We start from the raw sequence: 22,680 nt of genomic DNA on the forward strand, positions 1-22,680 counted from the left end.
TTTGTGTGAAAAAGACTTTAAGAGGAACTGAACCGGATGTGCGGACAGCTAACACTGTAATACTGGAAACATCAAAAGAAATACACTTCTGTCTACTACTAAGTATCCAGTATTCGGGGACTGTTCGGGGACTGTTCGGGGAGTGTTCGGGGAGTGTTCGAGGAGTGTTCGGGGACTGTTCGGGGACTGTTCGGGGAGTGTTCGAGGAGTGTTCGAGGAGAGTTCGGGGAGTGTTCGAGGAGTGTTCGGGGAGTGTTCAGGGAGTGTTCGAGGAGTGTTCGGGGAATGTTCGGGGAGTGTTCGGGGAGTGTTCGAGGAGTGTTCGGGGAGTGTTCGAGGAGTGTTCGGGGACTGTTCGGGGACTGTTCGGGGAGTGTTCGGGGAGTGTTCGGGGAGTGTTCGGGGAGTGTTCGGGGAGTGTTCGAGGAGTGTTCGGGGAGTGTTCGAGGAGTGTTCGAGGACTGTTCGGGGACTGTTCGGGGAGTGTTCGGGGAGTGTTCGAGGAGTGTTCGGGGAGTGTTCGGGGAGTGTTCGAGGAGTGTTCGGGGTCTGTTCGGGGAGTGTTCGGGGAGTGTTCGGGGACTGTTCGGGGACTGTTCGAGGAGTGTTCGGGGAGTGTTCGAGGAGTGTTCGGGGAGTGTTCGAGGAGTGTTCGGGGAATGTTCGGGGACTGTTCGAGGACTGTTCGGGGAGTGTTCGGGGAGTGTTCGAGGAGTGTTCGGGGAGTGTTCGGGACTGTTCGAGGAGTGTTCGGGGAGTGTTCGAGGAGTGTTCGGGACTGTTCGAGGAGTGTTCAGGGAGTGTTCGAGGAGTGTTCGGCCAAGCCAGTAGATCTGAATACACCTTCAGGCAGGGTTCAGTGAAGGTACCTTAAAAAGTAAGAGGGGGGAACCACATAGAAACACTAGCTTGGATGTATGGAGGTAAGGCAGAACCCTAACGGACCAAAACAAGACATTATTAGATAGATCTTATGACGTTTCTCTTTGATGGACTGATATTGATGCCGCTTTAGGGAGGGGAAACCACTTCAGCACTACAGTGTGTACCCCAGTGTCTGTCCCGTTCACCTGCAGAGAGCAGGAAATGAGCCTTTTCTCTTCCTTTGAATTTAGATCATTCAATTTCTGCAATCACAGTTTGTTCAGTTAGAAAAACACACACACACACAATAATTATGTTATTAATTAAAGCTAGAATTGTGAGATCTGTCAATGTTTGGCAGCTTTGCTTTCTTGTTGTCATGTCAACAAACAGTGACTAACAGTTCTGAGTTTGTTGACAATAGCCCAGATAGTCTCCTTTATTAAGATGAAAACATGCCTTTGGGATAGACAGAAATGTTTGATCTGACTTTCAAGTTCTGCAAGTCAGAAAGCAATAAGGACCTGTTACATGACTAACCCATCAGTGGGAAGAGGGCTCTCTGTCTCTCTCTCTCTCTAGTCTAAAAGGATCTCAGACGAGGGTCTTCATGTTGACAGAGAACCACCCAGCGTTAGGCCTAAAACCAGGCCAATTGAAGAAGCATTTGATGGTATATTCAAAAAAAGGGGTAGTCAGTTAGTAGCAGGGGATCCAAATAGTCAACATTTTCAAACCCTGTTTAGAAGTTCAGATGACACAGAGAACTCAAGGTTTTTAGTGTTTCAGCTTATATTTTCAGTGAGTCCTCCAGACACTGGGGCCCCTTGAAGTTCCTCCATTCCCTAAAGTCTCAGTAATTGGCGTCCATGTTTTTCCATGTCTGTTCCCTCCCCTGTCTGTCTGTTTCTGTAATGGTTTGTAGAATGTTGAACACATCAGAGTTCAAACACCCTACAGGGGGGTGAAGACAACAGAGCAGAACAGCGGAATGGCAGAACTAAATTCTCTTCAACTTCACTCAGGTAACTTTTCCCAGAGAAATATGTCTGTTTTCAGTCTGTCCTGGTTTCGCCTTGCTCTCCTCCTCCTCCTCCCTTCCTGCCTTGCCCTTCTCAGTCTGTTCATCTAATCTTTGTTGACACGGGACCACCCGTAGGGAAGCTAAAGGGGGAGGATAGACAGATGTATGGATGAGAGAGAGAAAGACAGAGGAACATGCCCCAAAAACTGTTTCCATTGTCAGGAGCGCTGTTATGTTCCGGAGAGGGGCAGTTCTAACCCCTGGCATTAGCCGTGTTCATTGAGAGTGGTGGTTCATCCTTCCTTTCCTCTTCTGTGGTTCCTCTGGTTGTCCAGGAGAAGAACGGAGGGATGGAGAGATGGAGGGAGAAAGAGGAATATGTCCCCAAAAAGTTCCATTCCAGGAAGAGACAGTTCCTAGTTGTCCTGCTTTTCCCCGGTGGTCTGGTCCGGAGGTCAGGCGCTGCTATACGTGTCCAGGCTTGGAGAGGTAGGCGATGAGGGCCACCACCACCCCAACGTAGACCCCTGTCCCGATGGTGATGGAAAGGGCCGCAAGGAACAGCGCCCTCCGGGATGCGATGCTCGCCAGCGGGAAGTCACCCTTCGTCACCGCCTTACTGGTCTGGAAGAAGGGAACAGAGGAGAGAGAGATGAGTGAGATATCGCCTTGGAAACACAATAGAACTGTGGAAAAGCTCATCGTGGATTGTGGGTTTGAAAAATGGCAGTTAGGAGTCTTGTCATATGATGTAAGACATGTGGAAATGGTAGTTCGGACTAAACAAGTCTTGGGACATAAGATTTTAAAACGGGCAATTAGGAGTAGTCAAGCCTTGTGTAACTGCCAAAATAACGGAAACACGTGAGTAAATAAAGGATACAAAGTATATTGAAAGCAGGTGCTTTCACACAGCTGTGGTTCCTGAGCAATTCCTAAGCAATTAACATCCCATTATGCTTAGCATAAAAATTTATAAAAAAGCTTGCCCATTCTTTTGGCTACCATGGCTATGTGCCCATAGGATGACAATGGCCCCAATCCGCAGCGCACGAGCGGTCACTGAATGATTTGATGAGCACGAAAACGATATAAACCATATGCCACGGCCGTCTCAGTTACCAGATCTCAACCCAATTGAACACTTCTAGGAGATTCTGGAGTGGCGCCTGAGACAGTGACAGAACACATAGAATGTTAGACCGTCAGAACACATATAATGTTAGACAGACAGAACACATAGAATGTTAGACTGTCAGAACACATAGAATGTTAGAATGATAGACTGTCAGAACAAATATAATGTTAGAATGTTAGACTGACAGAACACATAGAATGTTAGAATGTTAGACTGTCAGAACACATAGAATGTTAGAATGTTAGACTGTCAGAACACATAGAATGTTAGACTGTCAGAACACATAGAATGTTAGACTGTCAGAACACATGGAATGTTAGACAGACAGAACACATAGGATGTTAGAATGTTAGACTGTCAGAACAAATATAATATTAGAATGTTAGACTGACAAAACACATAGAATGTTAGAATGTTAGACTGTCAGAACAAATATAATGTTACAATGTTAGACTGTCAGAACACATATAATGTTAGACAGTCAGAACACATATAATGTTAGACTGTCAGAACACATGGAATGTTAGACTGTCAGAACACATGGAATGTTAGACTGTCAGAACACATAGAATGTTAGACAGACAGAACACATAGAATGTTAGACAGACAGAACACATAGAATGTTAGAAGGTTAGACTGTCAGAACACATAGAATGTTAGACTGTCAGAACACATGGAATGTTAGACTGTCAGAACAAATCGAATGTTAGACAGACAGAACACATAGAATGTTAGACTGTCAGAACACATGGAATGTTAGACAGACAGAACACATAGAATGTTAGACTGTCAGAACACATGGCATGTTAGACTGTCAGAACACATGGAATGTTAGACAGACAGAACACATAGAATGTAGAATGTTAGATAGTCAGAACAAATATAATGTTAGAATGTTAGACTGACAGAACACATATAATGTTAGAATGTTAGACTGTCAGAACAAATATAATGTTAGAATGTTAGACTGACAGAACACATAGAATGTTAGAATGTTAGACTGTCAGAACACATGGAATGTTAGACTGTCAGAACACATAGAATGTTAGAACGTTAGACTGACAGAACACATAGAATGTTAGAATGTCAGAACACATGGAATGTTAGAATGTTAGACTGACAGAACACATAGAATGTTAGACTGTCAGAACACATAGAATGTTAGACAGACAGAACACATAGAATGTTAGACAGACAGAACACATAGAATGTTAGAATGTTAGACAGACAGAACACATAGAATGTTAGAATGTTAGACAGACAGAACACATAGAATGTTAGAACGTTAGACTGACAGAACACATAGAATGTTAGACAGACAGAACACATAGAATGTTAGACAGACAGAACACATAGAATGTTAGAATGTTAGACTGTCAGAACACATAGAATGTTAGAATGTTAGACTGACAGAACACATAGAATGTTAGACTGACTGAACACATAGAATGTTAGACTGACAGAACACATAGAATTTTAGAATGTTAGACTGTCAGAACACATAGAATGTTAGAATATCAGAACACATAGAATGTTAGACTGTCAGAACACATAGAATGTTAGACTGTCAGAACACATAGAATGTTAGACTGACAGAACAAATCGAATGTTAGAATGTTAGACAGACAGAACACATAGAATGTTAGAATGTTAGACAGACAGAACACATAGAATGTTAGAATGTTAGACAGACAGAACACATACAATGTTAGACAGACAGAACACATAGAATGTTAGACAGACAGAACACATAGAATGTTAGACAGACAGAACACATAGAATGTTAGAATGTTAGACAGACAGAACACATAGAATGTTAGACTGACAGAACACATAGAATGTTAGACAGACAGAACACATAGAATGTTAGACAGACAGAACACATAGAATGTTAGAATGTTAGACAGACAGAACACATAGAATGTTAGACTGACAGAACACATAGAATGTTAGACAGACAGAACACATAGAATGTTAGACAGACAGAACACATAGAATGTTAGACAGACAGAACACATAGAATGTTAGAATGTTAGACTGTCAGAACACATAGAATGTTAGAATGTTAGACTGACAGAACACATAGAATGTTAGACTGACAGAACACATAGAATGTTAGACTGTCAGAACACATAGAATGTTAGACTGTCAGAACACATGGAATGTTAGACATACAGAACACATAGAATGTTAGAATGTTAGACTCTCAGAACACATGGAATGTTAGACTGACAGAACACATAGAATGTTAGACTGTCAGAACACATAGAATGTTAGATTGTCAGTATTGCATCCCTCCTATTGTGTTCCAGACACTTGTAGAATCTATGCCAAGGCACCCTGAAGCTGTTTTGGCTCGTGGTGACCCAACGCCCTGTTAAGACACTTCCTGTTGGTGTCATCTTTATCTCTATTAAGAAAGGGAAAAATAACCTAGTCAGTTGTACAACAACTGAATGCCTTCAACTGAAATGTGTCTTCTGGATTTAACCCAACCCTTAGGCTACCTGGTGTTTTCTTTATCTAGGCTGTTACCTGTAGGGTCAGTCTCAAATAGAAGCCAGAGAATAGATTGGTGAACAATGAACGATGTCTACTGACGTTGCATTCATTTTCAGCGTAATACTTTGACATGACTAGTAAGTTTTCTGAGAGGTGATGGAGAAAACACCAATTCCTCTTGGAGCGACTCTTACCTGAACCATGAATAGCTAGCTGTCTGTCAGTAAAATCCTGCCAGTTATTCTGAAGAAAACTTGTTTTAAGATATTTTGAGAATGACAAACAATGATTTTGGATGTGTCAATTCATTTTCAACTCCTTTAAACATATACATAAGCAGGTGAGTTTTCTGAGGACTCCTACTGGAGTGATGAACGACTCCTAAACAATGAATCCTTTTGAAAACAAACGGAGACTTCTTATTCTGCATGTTTCAAGAGATTTCTAGGCAAACTAAAACATGTTTTCATAAATAATTATGTTTTTCATTCTTAATAGCCAATTCAATTGTATTGGAAAACATGGGCATTTTATTTTAAAGGACAGGTAGGTTATGTCATACACAACTGTCTGCTCGAGGATTTACACATGGAAGAGTAACGATTAGCTAACACTAATTTGAACCTCCTGTATGTGTCCCAAATGGCACCATAATCCCTTTATAGTGCACTACTTTTGACCAGCGTCCTACAGTATGTGCACTATGTAGGGAATAGAGTGCCATTTGGGATGCGACAAAGAGGCTAAAATGATTTATTTGTTAGCTAACCGTTACTCTTCCAGCAGACAGTTGTGTATGAAATAACCTCCCTTGTCCTTTTAAAATAAAATACCCACGTTAGTTAGAATTCCCTTCCTGAACAGCGAAGCTGAAAATAAATGCTTTACCTTCACTTCTGTCAGTGGAGTTAGTTGGCTGTCTAAAATTGAGCTTTTCATTTGTGTTTTAGAACCATACTTTTGAGTATTTAATTATTTTTTGGGGTGGGGGGGGGGAGTGAAGTTGAAGAGAATTTAGTTCTGCCATTCCGCTGTTCTGCTCCGTTGTCTTCACCCCCCTGTAGGGTGTTTGAACTCTGATGTGTTGATTTTGTATGCCATCTGTTTTATTAGTAAAATACACACGCTCCTTTCATGACTCTTATGTTCTTCTATTAGCTGCGTCGGGTGTAGTGCTCACTGACCAATACAAGTAGAGTTAGGTCTTCTGGCTCTCAATACATTTGATGTATGAGACAAAAGTGTTAGCACTGATAATGCAGTCAGTGAATAATGTGTTAGCCCTGATAATGCAGTCAGTGAATAATGTGTTAGACCTGATAATGCAGTCAGTGAATGTGTTAGCCCTGATAATGCAGTCAGTGAATAATGTGTTAGCCCTGATAATACAGTCAGTGAATAATGTGTTAGTCCTGATAATGCAGTCAGTGAATAATGTGTTAGTCCTGATAATGCAGTCAGTGAATAATGTGTTAGCCCTGATAATGCAGTCCGTGAATGTGTTAGTCCTGATAATGCAGTCAGTGAATATTGTGTTATCCCTGATAATGCAGTCAGTGAATAATGTGTTAGCCCTGATAATGCAGTCAGTGAATAATGTGTTAGCCCTGATAATGCAGTCAGTGAATAATGTGTTAGTCCTGATAATGCAGTCAGTGAATGTGTTTGTCCTGATAATGCGGTCAGTGAATAATGTGTTAGCCCTGATAATGCATTCCGTAAATAATGTGTTAGCCCTGATAATGCAGTCAGTGAATAATGTGTTAGCCCTGATAATGCAGTCAGTGAATAATGTGTTAGCCCTGATAATGCAGTCAGTAAACAATGTGTTAGCCCTGATAATGCAGTCAGTGAATAATGTGTTAGCCCTGATAATGCAGTCAGTGAATAATGTGTTAGCCCTGATAATGTAGTCAGTGAATAATGTGTTAGCCATGATAATGTAGTCAGTGAATAATGTGTTAGCCGTGATAATGCAGTCAGTGAATAATGTGTTAGCCCTGATAATGCAGTCAGTGAATAATGTGTTAGCCCTGATAATGTAGTCAGTGAATAATGTGTTAGCCCTGATAATGCAGTCAGTGAATAATGTGTAAGGATGGAAACAATGAATTATCACGCTGGAGAACTAAAGCCTATCAGGTAACTGTGTTCTGTTGATTTATTATGAGGTAACATTAGGTCATTAAGTCATGGCCACAGATGTGATGCTACTGAAGCTCATAGTTCCATTTTCGTATAAACCCTGGCATAGAAAGTGAAAGTTGTGGGCAACTGATTTTGCTGAGGAAAATGAATGTCACTCAAATTTACTGATATAGTCGAAAACTGGGGTCATAAAAAAAGCCGAGGTCAATTTTGGCCAAATTCTGTCCTGTCAATCTCAAACCCCAGGCTATAGTGACACCGCAACACTGCAATGCAGTGCCTTAGACCGCTGTGCCACTCGGGAGGCGAAACTGATGCGACCAATAGACTCAAGGGTTTTTTAGACAGAGTTTTAATGTGACAGCAGATATCTTTATTTGGTCTACATACACACACAAACACATACACAAACACACACAAACACACACACACACACAGACACATACACACGCAGACACAAACACACACAGACACAAACACACACAGACACAAACACACACACACAGACACACACACAGAGACAGACAGGGTACTGATCAATGTTGAAGGGCAGTGGACCCACACAATAAAGGCCCCTAATTGAATTTCTTTAATGAAGCCGTTTATTAAACAGCATGTAATTGATTAATCAATCCGTAGCTTGGCTTCAAATCCATAATTATGTTGCAGCGTGAGGCTGGTCTCCCTGTGGACAGACTTACAGTGCTGAGTGTCATGCTTAAAGGGACGTAGTGAATGGACGGAGTGTGTGTGTGTATGACAGTATGCGTTCTGTGTATGACATTACCTGTGTGTGTACATTGTGTGTACATTGTGTGTGTACACTGTGTATTACAGTGTGTGTACTGTACATTGTGTATTAGAGTGTGGGTACATTGTGTATATTGTCTAGTACAGTGTGTATATTGTCTAATAGAGTGTGTGTATTGTCTAATACAGTGTGTATATTGTCTAGTACAGTGTGTATATTGTCTAGTACAGTGTGTATATTGTCTAGTACAGTGTGTATATTGTCTAGTACAGTGTGTGTGACTAGTGAATAAGAGTACCTCTATGAGTAACTACAATGTTCTAATTTTTCCAGTGTGTATATTGTCTAGTACAGTGTGTATATTGTCTAGTACAGTGTGTGTGACTAGTGAATAAGAGTACCTCTATGAGTAACTACAATGTTCTAATTTTTCCTTGAATCCTTTTGAGAAGTAAAGTGCTGAAGCAGAGAGAGAGAGAGAGAGAGAGAGAGAGAGAGAGAGAGAGAGAGAGAGAGAGAGAGAGAGAGAGAGAGAGAGAGAGAGAGAGAGAGAGAGAGAGAGAGAGAGAGAGAGAGAGAGAGAGAGAGAGAGAGAGAGAGAGAGAGAGAGAGAGAGAGAGAGAGAGAGAGAGAGAGAGAGAGAGAGAGAGAGAGAGAGAAACTAAACATGCAGTGCCAGCTGCCATCCCTCCCCTCTGATTAATTAGCTTGACGTTATCTGTGTCAGTAATACTGTGATAAGGCTTGCAACATACACTTACACATGTTTTACTGCCAGCACAGACAGAAAGCCCTCAACAACACAGAGGCTAATGGAAAACGTTTAGTGTTCTCTGTGTGTCTGTCTGTGTGAGTAAAACATTTAATATTCGTTGTTTGAGTCTGATTGGACAGGCGTTGGCAGTATAGATACTGCTCTCTGTACTTCACAGCACAACCCACCAAGCTCTTAGACCAGCCAATCAACCTTGTCAAATTGTTTTTATCGATGATCGGATGGGATATAGGAGTTGTGGCCTTGTGTAAAATCTAATCTACAGTTGAGATCGATTAAAACTCTAAGCCCTGAGCCACACCGCAAAAGACAGAGAGTGTCACGTTCCTGACCTGTTTTCGCTTGTTTTGTATGTCTTTATTGGTCAGGGCGTGAGTGTTGGGTGGGCAGTCTATGTTTTGTATTTCTATGTTGGGTTTTGTGTTCGGCCTGGTATGATTCTCAATTAGAGACAGGTGTGTATCGTTTGTCTCTGATTGAGAGTCATACTAAGGCAGCCAGGTTTTCACTGGTGTTTTGTGGGTGTTTGTTCCTGTGTTAGCGTTTGGGCCACACAGGACTGTTGCAGGTTAGTCACGTTTATTTGTAGTGTTTGTTGGTTTGCCATTAAAATCATGAATACCTCCTACTCCGCATCTTGGTCCGATCCATGCTCCTCCTCGTCTGAGGAGGAGAACGACATTGACAGCCGTTACAGAGAGAAATCTCTCCACTCTGTCGGTCTCTCAAATCGGAGAGAAATCTCTCTGCCCACTCTGTCGGTCTCTCAAATCGGAGAGAAATCTCTAACCACTACCTCCCTCTCCCCACTCTTGTCTAGTACAGTGTGTATATTGTCTAGTACAGTGTGTATATTGTCTAGTACAGTGTGTATATTGTCTAGTACAGTGTGTGTGACTAGTGAATAAGAGTACCTCTATGAGTAACTACAATGTTCTAATTTTTCCTTGAATCCTTTTGAGAAGTAAAGTGCTGAAGCAGAGAGAGAGAGAGAGAGAGAGAGAGAGAGAGTTCAATGCATCACTGCATTGATTAAATAACCATAATTTGTTTGATTATGACTCATGAGTTTATTTAGACTCAGAATTTATTATAATTCAAAGTTTATTAGCAAGATAAACTCTTTAGGTATCTTATTTGCATTATCAATGAATACATTTCAGTCTATAAACTCAGAAGCGGCACAGTTTGGAGGTTGTGCTTTTCTAAATCTGAAGGCCGCATTTATCAAAATATATATTCCAACAAAGCATCAGCGTCTATAAGAAGGGATCATCTCAGACTCGGATACTCTGGTCGCTGTATTATCCATCTCTATATGTGTATAGAGCAGTGAGGGGATGGTGATTCAAACCTTAGAATAAACTTTAAAAGTTACTAAAGTTAAATAGTCTCTCTCTCTCCAACACCTCTCCCTCTCTCTCTTTCTGTCTCTCTCTCTCTCCCTTCACTGTAGGGACAAGTCATTCATACCGTAGCTCTAAAGTTATTTGGATTAAAGGAGTCTGAAGTTTTTACACAAGTTGTAGCTGGCTTGACGCCGGGCTGAGGGTGGAAATATTGGCATGGATGTTGCTCTCTTACTTAGAGCTACTAGTCACACATACATAATACTTAGAGCTACTAGTCACAGATACATAATACTTAGAGCTACTAGTCACAGATACATAATACTTAGAGCTACTAGTCACAGATACATAATACTTAGAGCTACTAGTCACAGATACATAATACTTAGAGCTACTAGTCACAGATACATAATACTTAGAGCTACTAGTCACAGATACATAATACTTAGAGCTACTAGTCACAGATACATAATACTTAGAGCTACTAGTCACAGTACATAATAGTTAGAGCTACTAGTCACAGATACATAATACTTAGAGCTACTAGTCACAGATACATAATACTTAGAGCTACTAGTCACAGATACATAATACTTAGAGCTACTAGTCACAGATACATAATACTTAGAGCTACTAGTCACAGATACATAATACTTAGAGCTACTAGTCACAGATACATAATAGTTAGAGCTACTAGTCACAGATACATAATACTTAGAGCTACTAGTCACAGATACATAATACTTAGAGCTACTAGTCACAGATACATAATAGTTAGGGCTACTAGTCACAGATACATAATAGTTAGAGCTACTAGTCACAGATACATAATACTTAGAGCTACTAGTCACAGATACATAATACTTATAGCTACTAGTCACAGATACATAATACTTAGAGCTACTAGTCACAGATACATAATAGTTAGAGCTACTAGTCACAGATACATAATACTTATAGCTACTAGTCACAGATACATAATACTTAGAGCTACTAGTCACAGATACATAATACTTAGAGCTACTAGTCACAGATACATAATACTTAGAGCTACTAGTCACAGATACATAATACTTAGAGCTACTAGTCACAGATACATAATACTTAGAGCTACTAGTCACAGATACATAATACTTAGAGCTACTAGTCACAGATACATAATACTTAGAGCTACTAGTCACAGATACATAATACTTAGAGCTACTAGTCACAGATACATAATACTTAGAGCTACTAGTCACAGATACATAATACTTAGAGCTACTAGTCACAGATACATAATACTTAAGGCTACTAGTCACAGATACATAATACTTAAGGCTACTAGTCACAGATACATAATACTTAGAGCTACTAGTCACAGATACATAATACTTAAGGCTACTAGTCACAGATACATAATACTTAGAGCTACTAGTCACAGATACATAATACTTAGAGCTACTAGTCACAGATACATAATACTTAAGGCTACTAGTCACAGATACATAATACTTAAGGCTACTAGTCACAGATACATAATACTTAGAGCTACTAGTCACAGATACATAATACTTAGAGCTAATAGTCACAGATACATAATACTTAGAGCTACTAGTCACAGATACATAATACTTAAGGCTACTAGTCACAGATACATAATACTTAGAGCTACTAGTCACAGATACATAATACTTAAGGCTACTAGTCACAGATACATAATACTTAAGGCTACTAGTCACAGATACATAATACTTAGAGCTACTAGTCACAGATACATAGGTACTGTAGCTCCAACCCTCACACTACAGTTATTATATCAAGTGTGTTACTATTGTCTACGTGTGTTGTAGAGATTTCACCTGTCTCTCTCTCTTTCTCTCCTTCTCTCTCCTCTCTCTTCTCTTAAGCTCTCTTTTCTCTCCCTCTCTCTCCTCTTTCCTCTCTCTTTTCTCTCCCTCTCTCTCTTCTTTCCCTCTCTCTCTTTCTTATCTCCCTCTCTCTCTTCTTTCAATTCAATTCAAGGGGCTTTATTGGCTTGGGAAACATGTGTTAATATTGTCAAAGCAAGTGAAGTAGATAATGTACAAAAGTGAAATAAACAATAAAAATGAACAGTAAACATTACCCTCACAGAAGTTCAAAAAGAATAGAGACATTACAAATGTCATATTATGTATATATACAGTGTTGTAATGATGTGCAAATAGTTAAAGTACAAAAGGGAAAACAAATAAACATAAATATGGGTTGAATTTACAATGGTGTTTTGTTCTTCAATGGTTGACCTTTTCTTGTGGCAACAGGTCACAAATCTTGCTGCTGTGATGGCACACTGTGGTATTTCACCCAGTAGATATGGGAGTTCATCAAAATCTGGTTTGTTTTCGAATTCTTTGTGGATCTGTGTAATCTGAGGGAAATATGTGTCTCTGATATGGTCATACATTTGGCAGGAGGTTAGGAAGTGCTGCTCAGATACCACCTCATTTTGTGGGCAGTTTGCATATAGCCTGTCTTCTCTTGAGAGCCAGGTCTGCCTACGGCGGCCTTTCCCAATAGCATGCTCACTAAATCTGTACATAGTCAAAGCTTTCCTTAAGATTGGGTCAGTCACAGGGGTCAGGTATTCTGCCACTGTACTCTTTGTTTAGGGCCAAATAGCATTCTAGATTGCTCAGTTTTTTTTGTTAATTCTTTCCAATGTGTCAAGTAATTATCTTTTTGTTTTCTCATTATTTGGTTTGATCTAATTGTGTTGCTCTCCTGGGGCTCTGTGGGGTCTGTTTGTGTTTGTGAACAGAGCCCCAGGACCAGCTTGCTTAGGGGACTCTTCTCCAGGTTCATCTCTCTGTAGGTGATGGCTTTGTTATGGAAGGTTTGGGAATCGCTTCCTTTTAGGTGGTTGTAGAATTTAATAACGGCTCTTTTCTGGATTTTGATAATTAGTGGGTATCGGCCTAATTCTTCTTTACATGCAATATTTGGTGTTTTACGTTGTACACATAGGATATTTTTTGCAGAATTATGCATGCAGAGTCTCAATTTGGTGTTTGTCCCATTTTGTGAATTCTTGGTTGGTGAGCGGACCCCAGACCTCACAACCAGAAAGGGCAATGGGTTCTATAACTGATTCAAGTATTTTTAGCCCAATCCTAATTGGTATGTTGAATTTTATGTTCCTTTTGATGGCATAGAATGCCCTTCTATCCTTGTCGCTCTGATCGCTAACACAGCTTTGTGGAAGTTACCTGTGGCGCTGATGTTTAGGCCGAGGTATGTATAGTTTTGTGTGTGCTCTAGGGCAACGGTGTCTAGATGGAATTTGTATTTGTGGTCCTGGCGACTAGACCTTTTTTGGAACACCATTATTTTGGCCTTATTGAGATTTACTGTCAGGGCCCAGGTCTGGCAGAATCTGTGCAGAAGATCTAGGTGCTGCTGTAGGCCCTCTTTGGTTGGTGACAGAAGCACCAGATCATCAGCAAACAGTAAACATTTGACTTCAGATTCTAGTAGGGTGAGGCCGGGTGCTGCAGACTGTTCTAGTGCCCTTGCCAATTCGTTGACATATATGTTAAAGAGGGTGGGGCTTAAGCTACATCCCTGTCTCACCCCACGGCCCTTTGGGAATATTAATATGTTTTGCCTATTTTAACTGCACAACTTGTTGTTTGTGTACATGGATTTTATAATGTCATATGTTTTTCCCAACACCACTTTACATCAATTTGTATAGCAGACACTCATGCCAAATCGAGTCGAAGGCTTTTTTGAAATCAACAAACCATTAGAATATTTTGTCTTTGTTTTGGTTTGCTTGTTTGTCAATTAGGGTGTGCAGGGTGAATACGTGGTCAGTCGTACAATATTTTGGTAAAAAGCCAATTTGACATTTTCTCAGTACATTGGTTTCACTGAGGAAATGTACGAGTCTGCTGTTAATGATAATGCAGAGGATTTTCCCAAGGTTGCTGTTGAAGCATATCCCACGGTAGGTATTGGGGTCAAATTTGTCTCCACTTTTGAGGATTAGGGTGATCAGTCCTTGGTTCCTAATATTGGGGAAGATGCCAGAGCTATGGATGATGTTAAAGTTTAGCCAATTGGAATTTGTTGTCTGTATATTTGACCATTTCATTGAGGATACCAACACCACATGCCTTTTTGGGTTGGAGGGTTTTTATTTAGTCCTGTAGTTCATTCAAGGTAATTTGTAACGGCTGTCTAATTCCTCCTCCTCGGATGAGGAGAAGGAGTAAGGGTCGGACCAAAACGCAGCGTTGTATGCAGACATAATAGATATTTATTAAAGACAAGACGAACACGAAAAACACTTGGAAAATTACAAAACAACAAAACGACGTAGACAGACCTGAACATAGACACGAAGAACGCACGAACAGGTAAGACTAGCCAAACGAACGAACAAACGAAACAGTCCCGTGTGGTGCAACAGACACAGACACAGGAACAATCACCCACCAACAAACAGTGAGAACAGCCTACCTTAATATGGTTCTCAATCAGAGGAAACGTCAAACACCTGCCCCTAATTGAGAACCATATCAGGCAACACATTTAACCCAACATAGAAACACATAACATAGAATGCCCACCCCAACTCACACCCTGACCAACTAAACACATACAAAAACAAGGAAAACAGGTCAGGAACGTGACATAATTGGAGAATCCAATGGGTTCTGGTAGTCTTTAATAGTTGATTCTAAGATTTGTGTTTGATCATGTTTTTGCTGTTTGTTCTTTGTTATAGAGCCAAAAAGATTGGAGAAGTGGTTTACCCATACATCTCCATTTTGGATCCGGCTCTCCTCTCCCGCTCTCCCTCTCTCCTCTCTCTTTTCATCTGGGCAGTGGGTGGGACTGGCTGCCAAGTGGGTGGTCCTATGCCCTCCCAGGCCCACCCATGGCTGAACCCCTGCCCAGTCATGTGAAATCCATAGATTAGGGCCTAATGAATGTATTTCAATTGACTGATTTCCTCAGTTTGCTATGTCTCATTTTCGATTAATTGAAAATGAAACTTTGTTCAAAGTATCTTTCTTTTTCAAACAAGCATTGCAGAGCTGGTTACAATTTCAATTTCATCCCCCCAGAAAGATAGAACAATTTTACAACAAATGTGCTGGTTAATAAAATACCTGTATTTATGGAAATTATGTTTGAAAAGGGTATTTTGTTTTAGGAATGGTTTTTTGCACTATTGGTTAGAGCCTGTAAGTAAGCATTTCACTTTAAATGGCTGCAGGGGCATATTGAGTAGCTTGGATGAAAGGTGCCCATTTCAAATGGCCTGCTCCTCAGTCATAGTTCCTAATATTTGCATATTATTATTAGTATTGGATAGAAAACACTCCAAAGTTTCTAAAACTGTTTGAATTATGTCTGTGAGATTAACAGAACTCATATTGGCAGGCAAAATCCTGAGTTGAAATCAAAACAGGAAGTCAGAAATCTGAGCTTGTCTGTATTCACCAGAGTCCTTTAAGAAATCCAATTGAGTTATGACTGATGTTGCACTGCCTAGGGGTTCCACTAGATGTCAGCAATCAATAGAAATTCCAATGAGACTTCTATGATGTTGTGGGAGAGAATGAGAGCAGAATCAGTCAGGTGTCCATCAAGCAGCCATGCGCTGATCATGCCTTTTCCTCATGCAAGGCACTGACATTCCATTGCTCAGGCAGACAAGAAGGAATACTCCGGTTGGAACTTTATTGAAGCTATATGTTAAAAACATCCTAATGATTGATTCAGTACTTAGTTTGAAATGTTTCTTAAACCAGTAATATCACATTTTGAAGTTTTTGTCCGATATAACGCTGACCAGAATTAGCGTTTGGATATGTAAACCAGACGCGCTAACAAAAGAAGGTATTTGGACATAAATAACAGATTTTTTCGAACTTAACAAACATTTATTGTGGACCTGGGATTCCTGGTGTGCTTTCTGATCCTAATCAACAAAGGTAATGGAATATTTATCATGTATTTTATTGTTTATAGTGACGCTATCTTTGCAGCTGTGGTATGCTACTTTGAGCGCCGTCTCAGATTATAGCGTGCAATTATTTTTCCGTAAAGTTTTTTTGAAATCTGACATAGCGGTTGCATTAAGGAGAGGTATATCTATAATTCAATGTGTATAACTTGTATTATCATCTATATTTATGATGAGTATTCATGTTGAAACGATGGGCTATGCAAAGTCACTTGATGTTTTTGCATTTAGTGAATCTTGTAGCCTCAATGTAAACTCAGATTTTTTTTATAGAAATATGAACTTAATCAAACAAAACATGCATGTATTGTGTAACATGAAGTCCTATGAGTGTCATCTGATGAAAATAATCGAAGGTTAGTGATTCATTTTATCTCTATTCTGGTTTTTGTGAAGCTATATTTAGCTGGGAAAAATGGCTGTGATTATTTTTGGTTTTGTGGTGACCTAACATAATCGTTTGTAGTGCTTTCGCTGAAAAGCCTATTTGAAATCGGACACTTTGGTGGGATTAACAACTGGATTACCTTTACAATGATATAAAACACATGTATGTTTGAGGAATTTTAATTATGAGATTTCTGTTTTTTGAATTTGGCGCCCTGCACTTGGACTGGCTGTTGTCATATTGGTCCCGATATCGGGACTGCAGCCATAAGAAGTTTTAAGGTCTACACCTGTTGTATTCGGCGCACGTGACAAATAAACTTTGATTTGATTATTTAGCAGGAGCGTGGGATGCTAAGAGGTATCTCTAAAACGAACAAGTCCATAACAGAGCAGTAGGTTATTTATTATTTTAGGTGTCCACAAGTTTGCACCTATATTTGCAATAACAGGGGGCACGGGCTGGGAACCCTGTGAGGTGAGATGGAAGGCGTGTATGGTGAGACTTTGGAATAGACTGTTGGATATGCCAACTGCCAGAATAGCTAATACAGTTGTTCTATGGGATTTATCCATAAGGGGGAGCCTGGGCAACTGAAATGTCTGACCTTTTTCCAACAGTCTGACTGTGAACATCTGTACGAAAACCAAATTAAGGTTGACATAGACATGATTAAAACATAACAGTTGATGCAATATGAAAACAAAAATGGGTGGAGGGGATTAATCATTAACCCAAAATGAGAACCTTTTGTTTGCTGAGCTATAGTGTATGAGCTAAATTATGAATTAGTGTATGAGAGATATATTATGTATAACGTACCTAAAAACAAGAGATCGCTATGTGCACAGGGAAGATCAGGGATATTGTCTCTGCTTATTGAAACAGGTAAGATCAGGGGTAGTGTCTATGCGTATTGAAACAGGTAAGATCAGGGATATTGTCAACAGGTAAGATCAGGGGTATTGTCTCTGCTTATTGAAACAGGTAAGATCAGGGGTATTGTCTCTGCTTATTGAAACAGGTAAGATCAGGGGTATTGTCTCTGCGTATTGAAACAGGTAAGGTCAGGGATATTGTCTCTGCTTATTGAAACAGGTAAGATCAGGGATATTGTCTCTGCTTATTGAAACAGGTAAGATCAGGGATATTGTCTCTGCGTATTGAAACAGGTAAGATCAGGGATATTGTCTCTGCGTATTGAAACAGGTAAGATCAGGGGTATTGTCTCTGCTTATTGAAACAGGTAAGATCAGGGGTATTGTCTCTGCTTATTGAAACAGGTAAGATCAGGGGTATTGTCTCTGCGTATTGAAACAGGTAAGGTCAGGGATATTGTCTCTGCTTATTGAAACAGGTAAGATCAGGGATATTGTCTCTGCTTATTGAAACAGGTAAGATCAGGGATATTGTCTCTGCGTATTGAAACAGGTAAGATCAGGGGTATTGTCTCTGCTTATTGAAACAGGTAAGATCAGGGGTATTGTCTCTGCTTATTGAAACAGGTAAGATCAGGGGTATTGTCTCTGCGTATTGAAACAGGTAAGGTCAGGGATATTGTCTCTGCTTATTGAAACAGGTAAGATCAGGGATATTGTCTCTGCTTATTGAAACAGGTAAGATCAGGGATATTGTCTCTGCGTATTGAAACAGGTAAGATCAGGGATATTGTCTCTGCGTATTGAAACAGGTAAGATCAGGGATATTGTCTCTGCTTATTGAAACAGGTAAGATCAGGGGTATTGTCTCTGCGTATTGAAACAGGTAAGATCAGGGATATTGTCTCTGCGTATTGAAACAGGTAAGATCAGGGATATTGTCAACAGGTAAGATCAGGGGTATTTTGTCTCTGCGTATTGAAACAGGTAAGGTCAGGGGTATTGTCTCTGCGTATTGAAACAGGTAAGATCAGGGATATTGCCTCTGCGTATTGAAACAGGTAAGATCAGGGATATTGTCTCTGCGTATTGAAACAGGTAAGATCAGGGATATTGTCTCTGCGCATTGAAACAGGTAAGATCAGGGGTATTGTCTCAGCGTATTGAAACAGGTAAGATCAGGGATATTGTCAACAGGTAAGATCAGGGGTATTGTCTCTGCTTATTGAAACAGGTAAGATCAGGGGTATTGTCTCTGCTTATTGAAACAGGTACGATCAGGGGTATTGTCTCTGCGTATTGAAACAGGTAAGGTCAGGGATATTGTCTCTGCTTATTGAAACAGGTAAGATCAAGGATATTGCCTCTGCGTATTGAAACAGGTAAGATCAGGGATATTGTCTCTGCGTATTGAAACAGGTAAGATCAGGGATATTGTCTCTGTGCATTGAAACAGGTAAGATCAGGGGTATTGTCTCAGCGTATTGAAACAGGTAAGATCAGGGATATTGTCAACAGGTAAGATCAGGGGTATTGTCTCTGCTTATTGAAACAGGTAAGATCAGGGGTATTGTCTCTGCTTATTGAAACAGGTAAGATCAGGGGTATTGTCTCTGCGTATTGAAACAGGTAAGGTCAGGGATATTGTCTCTGCTTATTGAAACAGGTAAGATCAGGGATATTGCCTCTGCATATTGAAACAGGTAAGATCAGGGATATTGCCTCTGCGTATTGAAACAGGTAAGATCAGGGATATTGTCTCTGCGTATTGAAACAGGTAAGATCAGGGATATTGTCTCTGCTTATTGAAACAGGTAAGATCAGGGATATTGTCTCTGCGTATTGAAACAGATAAGATCAGGGATATTGTCTCTGCGTATTGAAACAGGTAAGATCAGGGATATTGTCTCTGCTTATTGAAACAGGTAAGATCAGGGGTAGTGTCTCTGCGTATTGAAACAGGTAAGATCAGGGATATTGTCTCTGCGTATTGAAAGAGGTAAGATCAGGGATAACAGGTAAGATCAGGGGTATTGTCTCTGCGTATTGAAACAGGTAAGATCAGGGGTATTGTCTCTGCGTATTGAAACAGGTAAGATCAGGGATATTGTCTCTGCGTATTGAAACAGGTAAGATCAGGGGTATTGTCTCTGCGTATTGAAACAGGTAACATCAGGGATATTGTCTCTGCGTATTGAAACAGGTAAGATCAGGGATATTGTCTCTGCTTATTGAAACAGGTAAGATCAGGGGTAGTGTCTCTGCATATTGAAACAGGTAAGATCAGGGATATTGTCTCTGCTTATTGAAACAGGTAAGATCAGGGGTATTGTCTCTGCTTATTGAAACAGGTAAGATCAGGGGTATTGTCTCTGCGTATTGAAACAGGTAAGGTCAGGGATATTGTCTCTGCTTATTGAAACAGGTAAGATCAGGGATATTGCCTCTGCATATTGAAACAGGTAAGATCAGGGATATTGCCTCTGCGTATTGAAACAGGTAAGATCAGGGATATTGTCTCTGCGTATTGAAACAGGTAAGATCAGGGATATTGTCTCTGCTTATTGAAACAGGTAAGATCAGGGATATTGTCTCTGCTTATTGAAACAGGTAAGATCAGGGGTAGTGTCTCTGCGTATTGAAACAGGTAAGATCAGGGATATTGTCTCTGCGTATTGAAAGAGGTAAGATCAGGGATAACAGGTAAGATCAGGGGTATTGTCTCTGCGTATTGAAACAGGTAAGATCAGGGGTATTGTCTCTGCGTATTGAAACAGGTAAGATCAGGGATATTGTCTCTGCGTATTGAAACAGGTAAGATCAGGGGTATTGTCTCTGCGTATTGAAACAGGTAACATCAGGGATATTGTCTCTGCGTATTGAAACAGGTAAGATCAGGGATATTGTCTCTGCTTATTGAAACAGGTAAGATCAGGGGTAGTGTCTCTGCATATTGAAACAGGTAAGATCAGGGATATTGTCTCTGCGTATTGAAACAGGTAAGATCAGGGATATTGTCAACAGGTAAGATCAGGGATATTGTCTCTGCGTATTGAAACAGGTAAGATCAGGGATATTGTCAAGAGGTAAGATCAGGGGTATTTTGTCTCTGCGTATTGAAACAGGTAAGATCAGGGGTATTGTCTCTGCGTATTGAAACAGGTAAGATCAGGGATATTGCCTCTGCGTATTGAAACAGGTAAGATCAGGGATATTGTCTCTGCGTATTGAAACAGGTAAGATCAGGGATATTGTCTCTGCTTATTGAAACAGGTAAGATCAGGGGTATTGTCTCTGCGTATTGAAACAGGTAAGATCAGGGATATTGTCTCTGCGTATTGAAACAGGTAAGATCAGGGGTATTGTCTCTGCGTATTGAAACAGGTAAGATCAGGGATATTGCCTCTGCGTATTGAAACAGGTAAGATCAGGGATATTGCCTCTGCGTATTGAAACAGGTAAGATCAGGGATATTGTCTCTGCGTATTGAAACAGGTAAGATCAGGGATATTGTCTCTGCGCATTGAAACAGGTAAGATCAGGGGTATTGTCTCAGCGTATTGAAACAGGTAAGATCAGGGATATTGTCAACAGGTAAGATCAGGGGTATTGTCTCTGCTTATTGAAACAGGTAAGATCAGGGGTATTGTCTCTGCTTATTGAAACAGGTAAGAGCAGGGGTATTGTCTCTGCGTATTGAAACAGGTAAGGTCAGGGATATTGTCTCTGCTTATTGAAACAGGTAAGATCAGGGATATTGCCTCTGCATATTGAAACAGGTAAGATCAGGGATATTGCCTCTGCGTATTGAAACAGGTAAGATCAGGGATATTGTCTCTGCGTATTGAAACAGGTAAGATCAGGGATATTGTCTCTGCTTATTGAAACAGGTAAGATCAGGGATATTGTCTCTGCGTATTGAAACAGATAAGATCAGGGATATTGTCTCTGCGTATTGAAACAGGTAAGATCAGGGATATTGCCTCTGCGTATTGAAACAGGTAAGATCAGGGATATTGTCTCTGCGTATTGAAACAGGTAAGATCAGGGATATTGTCTCTGCTTATTGAAACAGGTAAGATCAGGGATATTGTCTCTGCGTATTGAAACAGGTAAGATCAGGGATATTGTCTCTGCGTATTGAAACAGGTAAGATCAGGGATATTGCCTCTGCGTATTGAAACAGGTAAGATCAGGGATATTGCCTCTGCGTATTGAAACAGGTAAGATCAGGGGTATTGTCTCTGCGTATTGAAACAGGTAAGATCAGGGGTATTGTCTCTGCGTATTGAAACAGGTAAGGTCAGGGGTATTGTCTCTGCGTATTGAAACAGGTAAGATCAGGGATATTGCCTCTGCGTATTGAAACAGGTAAGATCAGGGATATTGCCTCTGCGTATTGAAACAGGTAAGATCAGGGATATTGCCTCTGCGTATTGAAACAGGTAAGATCAGGGATATTGTCTCTGCGTATTGAAACAGGTAAGATCAGGGATATTGTCTCTGCGTATTGAAACAGGTAAGATCAGGGATATTGTCTCTGCGTATTGAAACAGGTAAGATCAGGGATATTGTCTCTGCGTATTGAAACAGGTAAGATCAGGGGTATTGTCTCTGCGTATTGAAACAGGTAAGATCAGGGGTATTGTCTCTGCGTATTGAAACAGGTAAGATCAGGGATATTGTCTCTGCGTATTGAAACAGGTAAGATCAGGGATATTGTCTCTGCGTATTGAAACAGGTAAGATCAGGGATATTGCCTCTGCGTATTGAAACAGGTAGGATCAGGGATATTGCCTCTGCGTATTGAAACAGGTAAGATCAGGGATATTGTCTCTGCGTATTGAAACAGGTAAGAT

At 40.3% G+C, this 22,680-nt stretch overlaps 1 protein-coding gene across 2 annotated transcripts in view; it reads right to left on the reverse strand.

Annotated features, from left to right (window-relative positions):
- Window positions 1-55: 55 nt before the first annotated feature.
- LOC139582511 (synapse differentiation-inducing gene protein 1-like) overlaps window positions 56-22,680 on the reverse strand; it is a 176,474-nt gene continuing 153,849 nt past the window's right edge. For both annotated transcript variants that reach the window (XM_071412581.1, XM_071412580.1), the window contains exon 4: window positions 56-2,512. In XM_071412581.1, coding sequence (XP_071268682.1) covers window positions 2,354-2,512 — 159 coding nt within the window. In that variant the 3' untranslated portion in view covers window positions 56-2,353. The remainder of the gene's footprint in view (window positions 2,513-22,680) is intronic.

Source organism: Salvelinus alpinus, chromosome 8, assembly GCF_045679555.1.
Source record: "Salvelinus alpinus chromosome 8, SLU_Salpinus.1, whole genome shotgun sequence".
Lineage (NCBI taxonomy): Eukaryota > Metazoa > Chordata > Actinopteri > Salmoniformes > Salmonidae > Salvelinus > Salvelinus alpinus.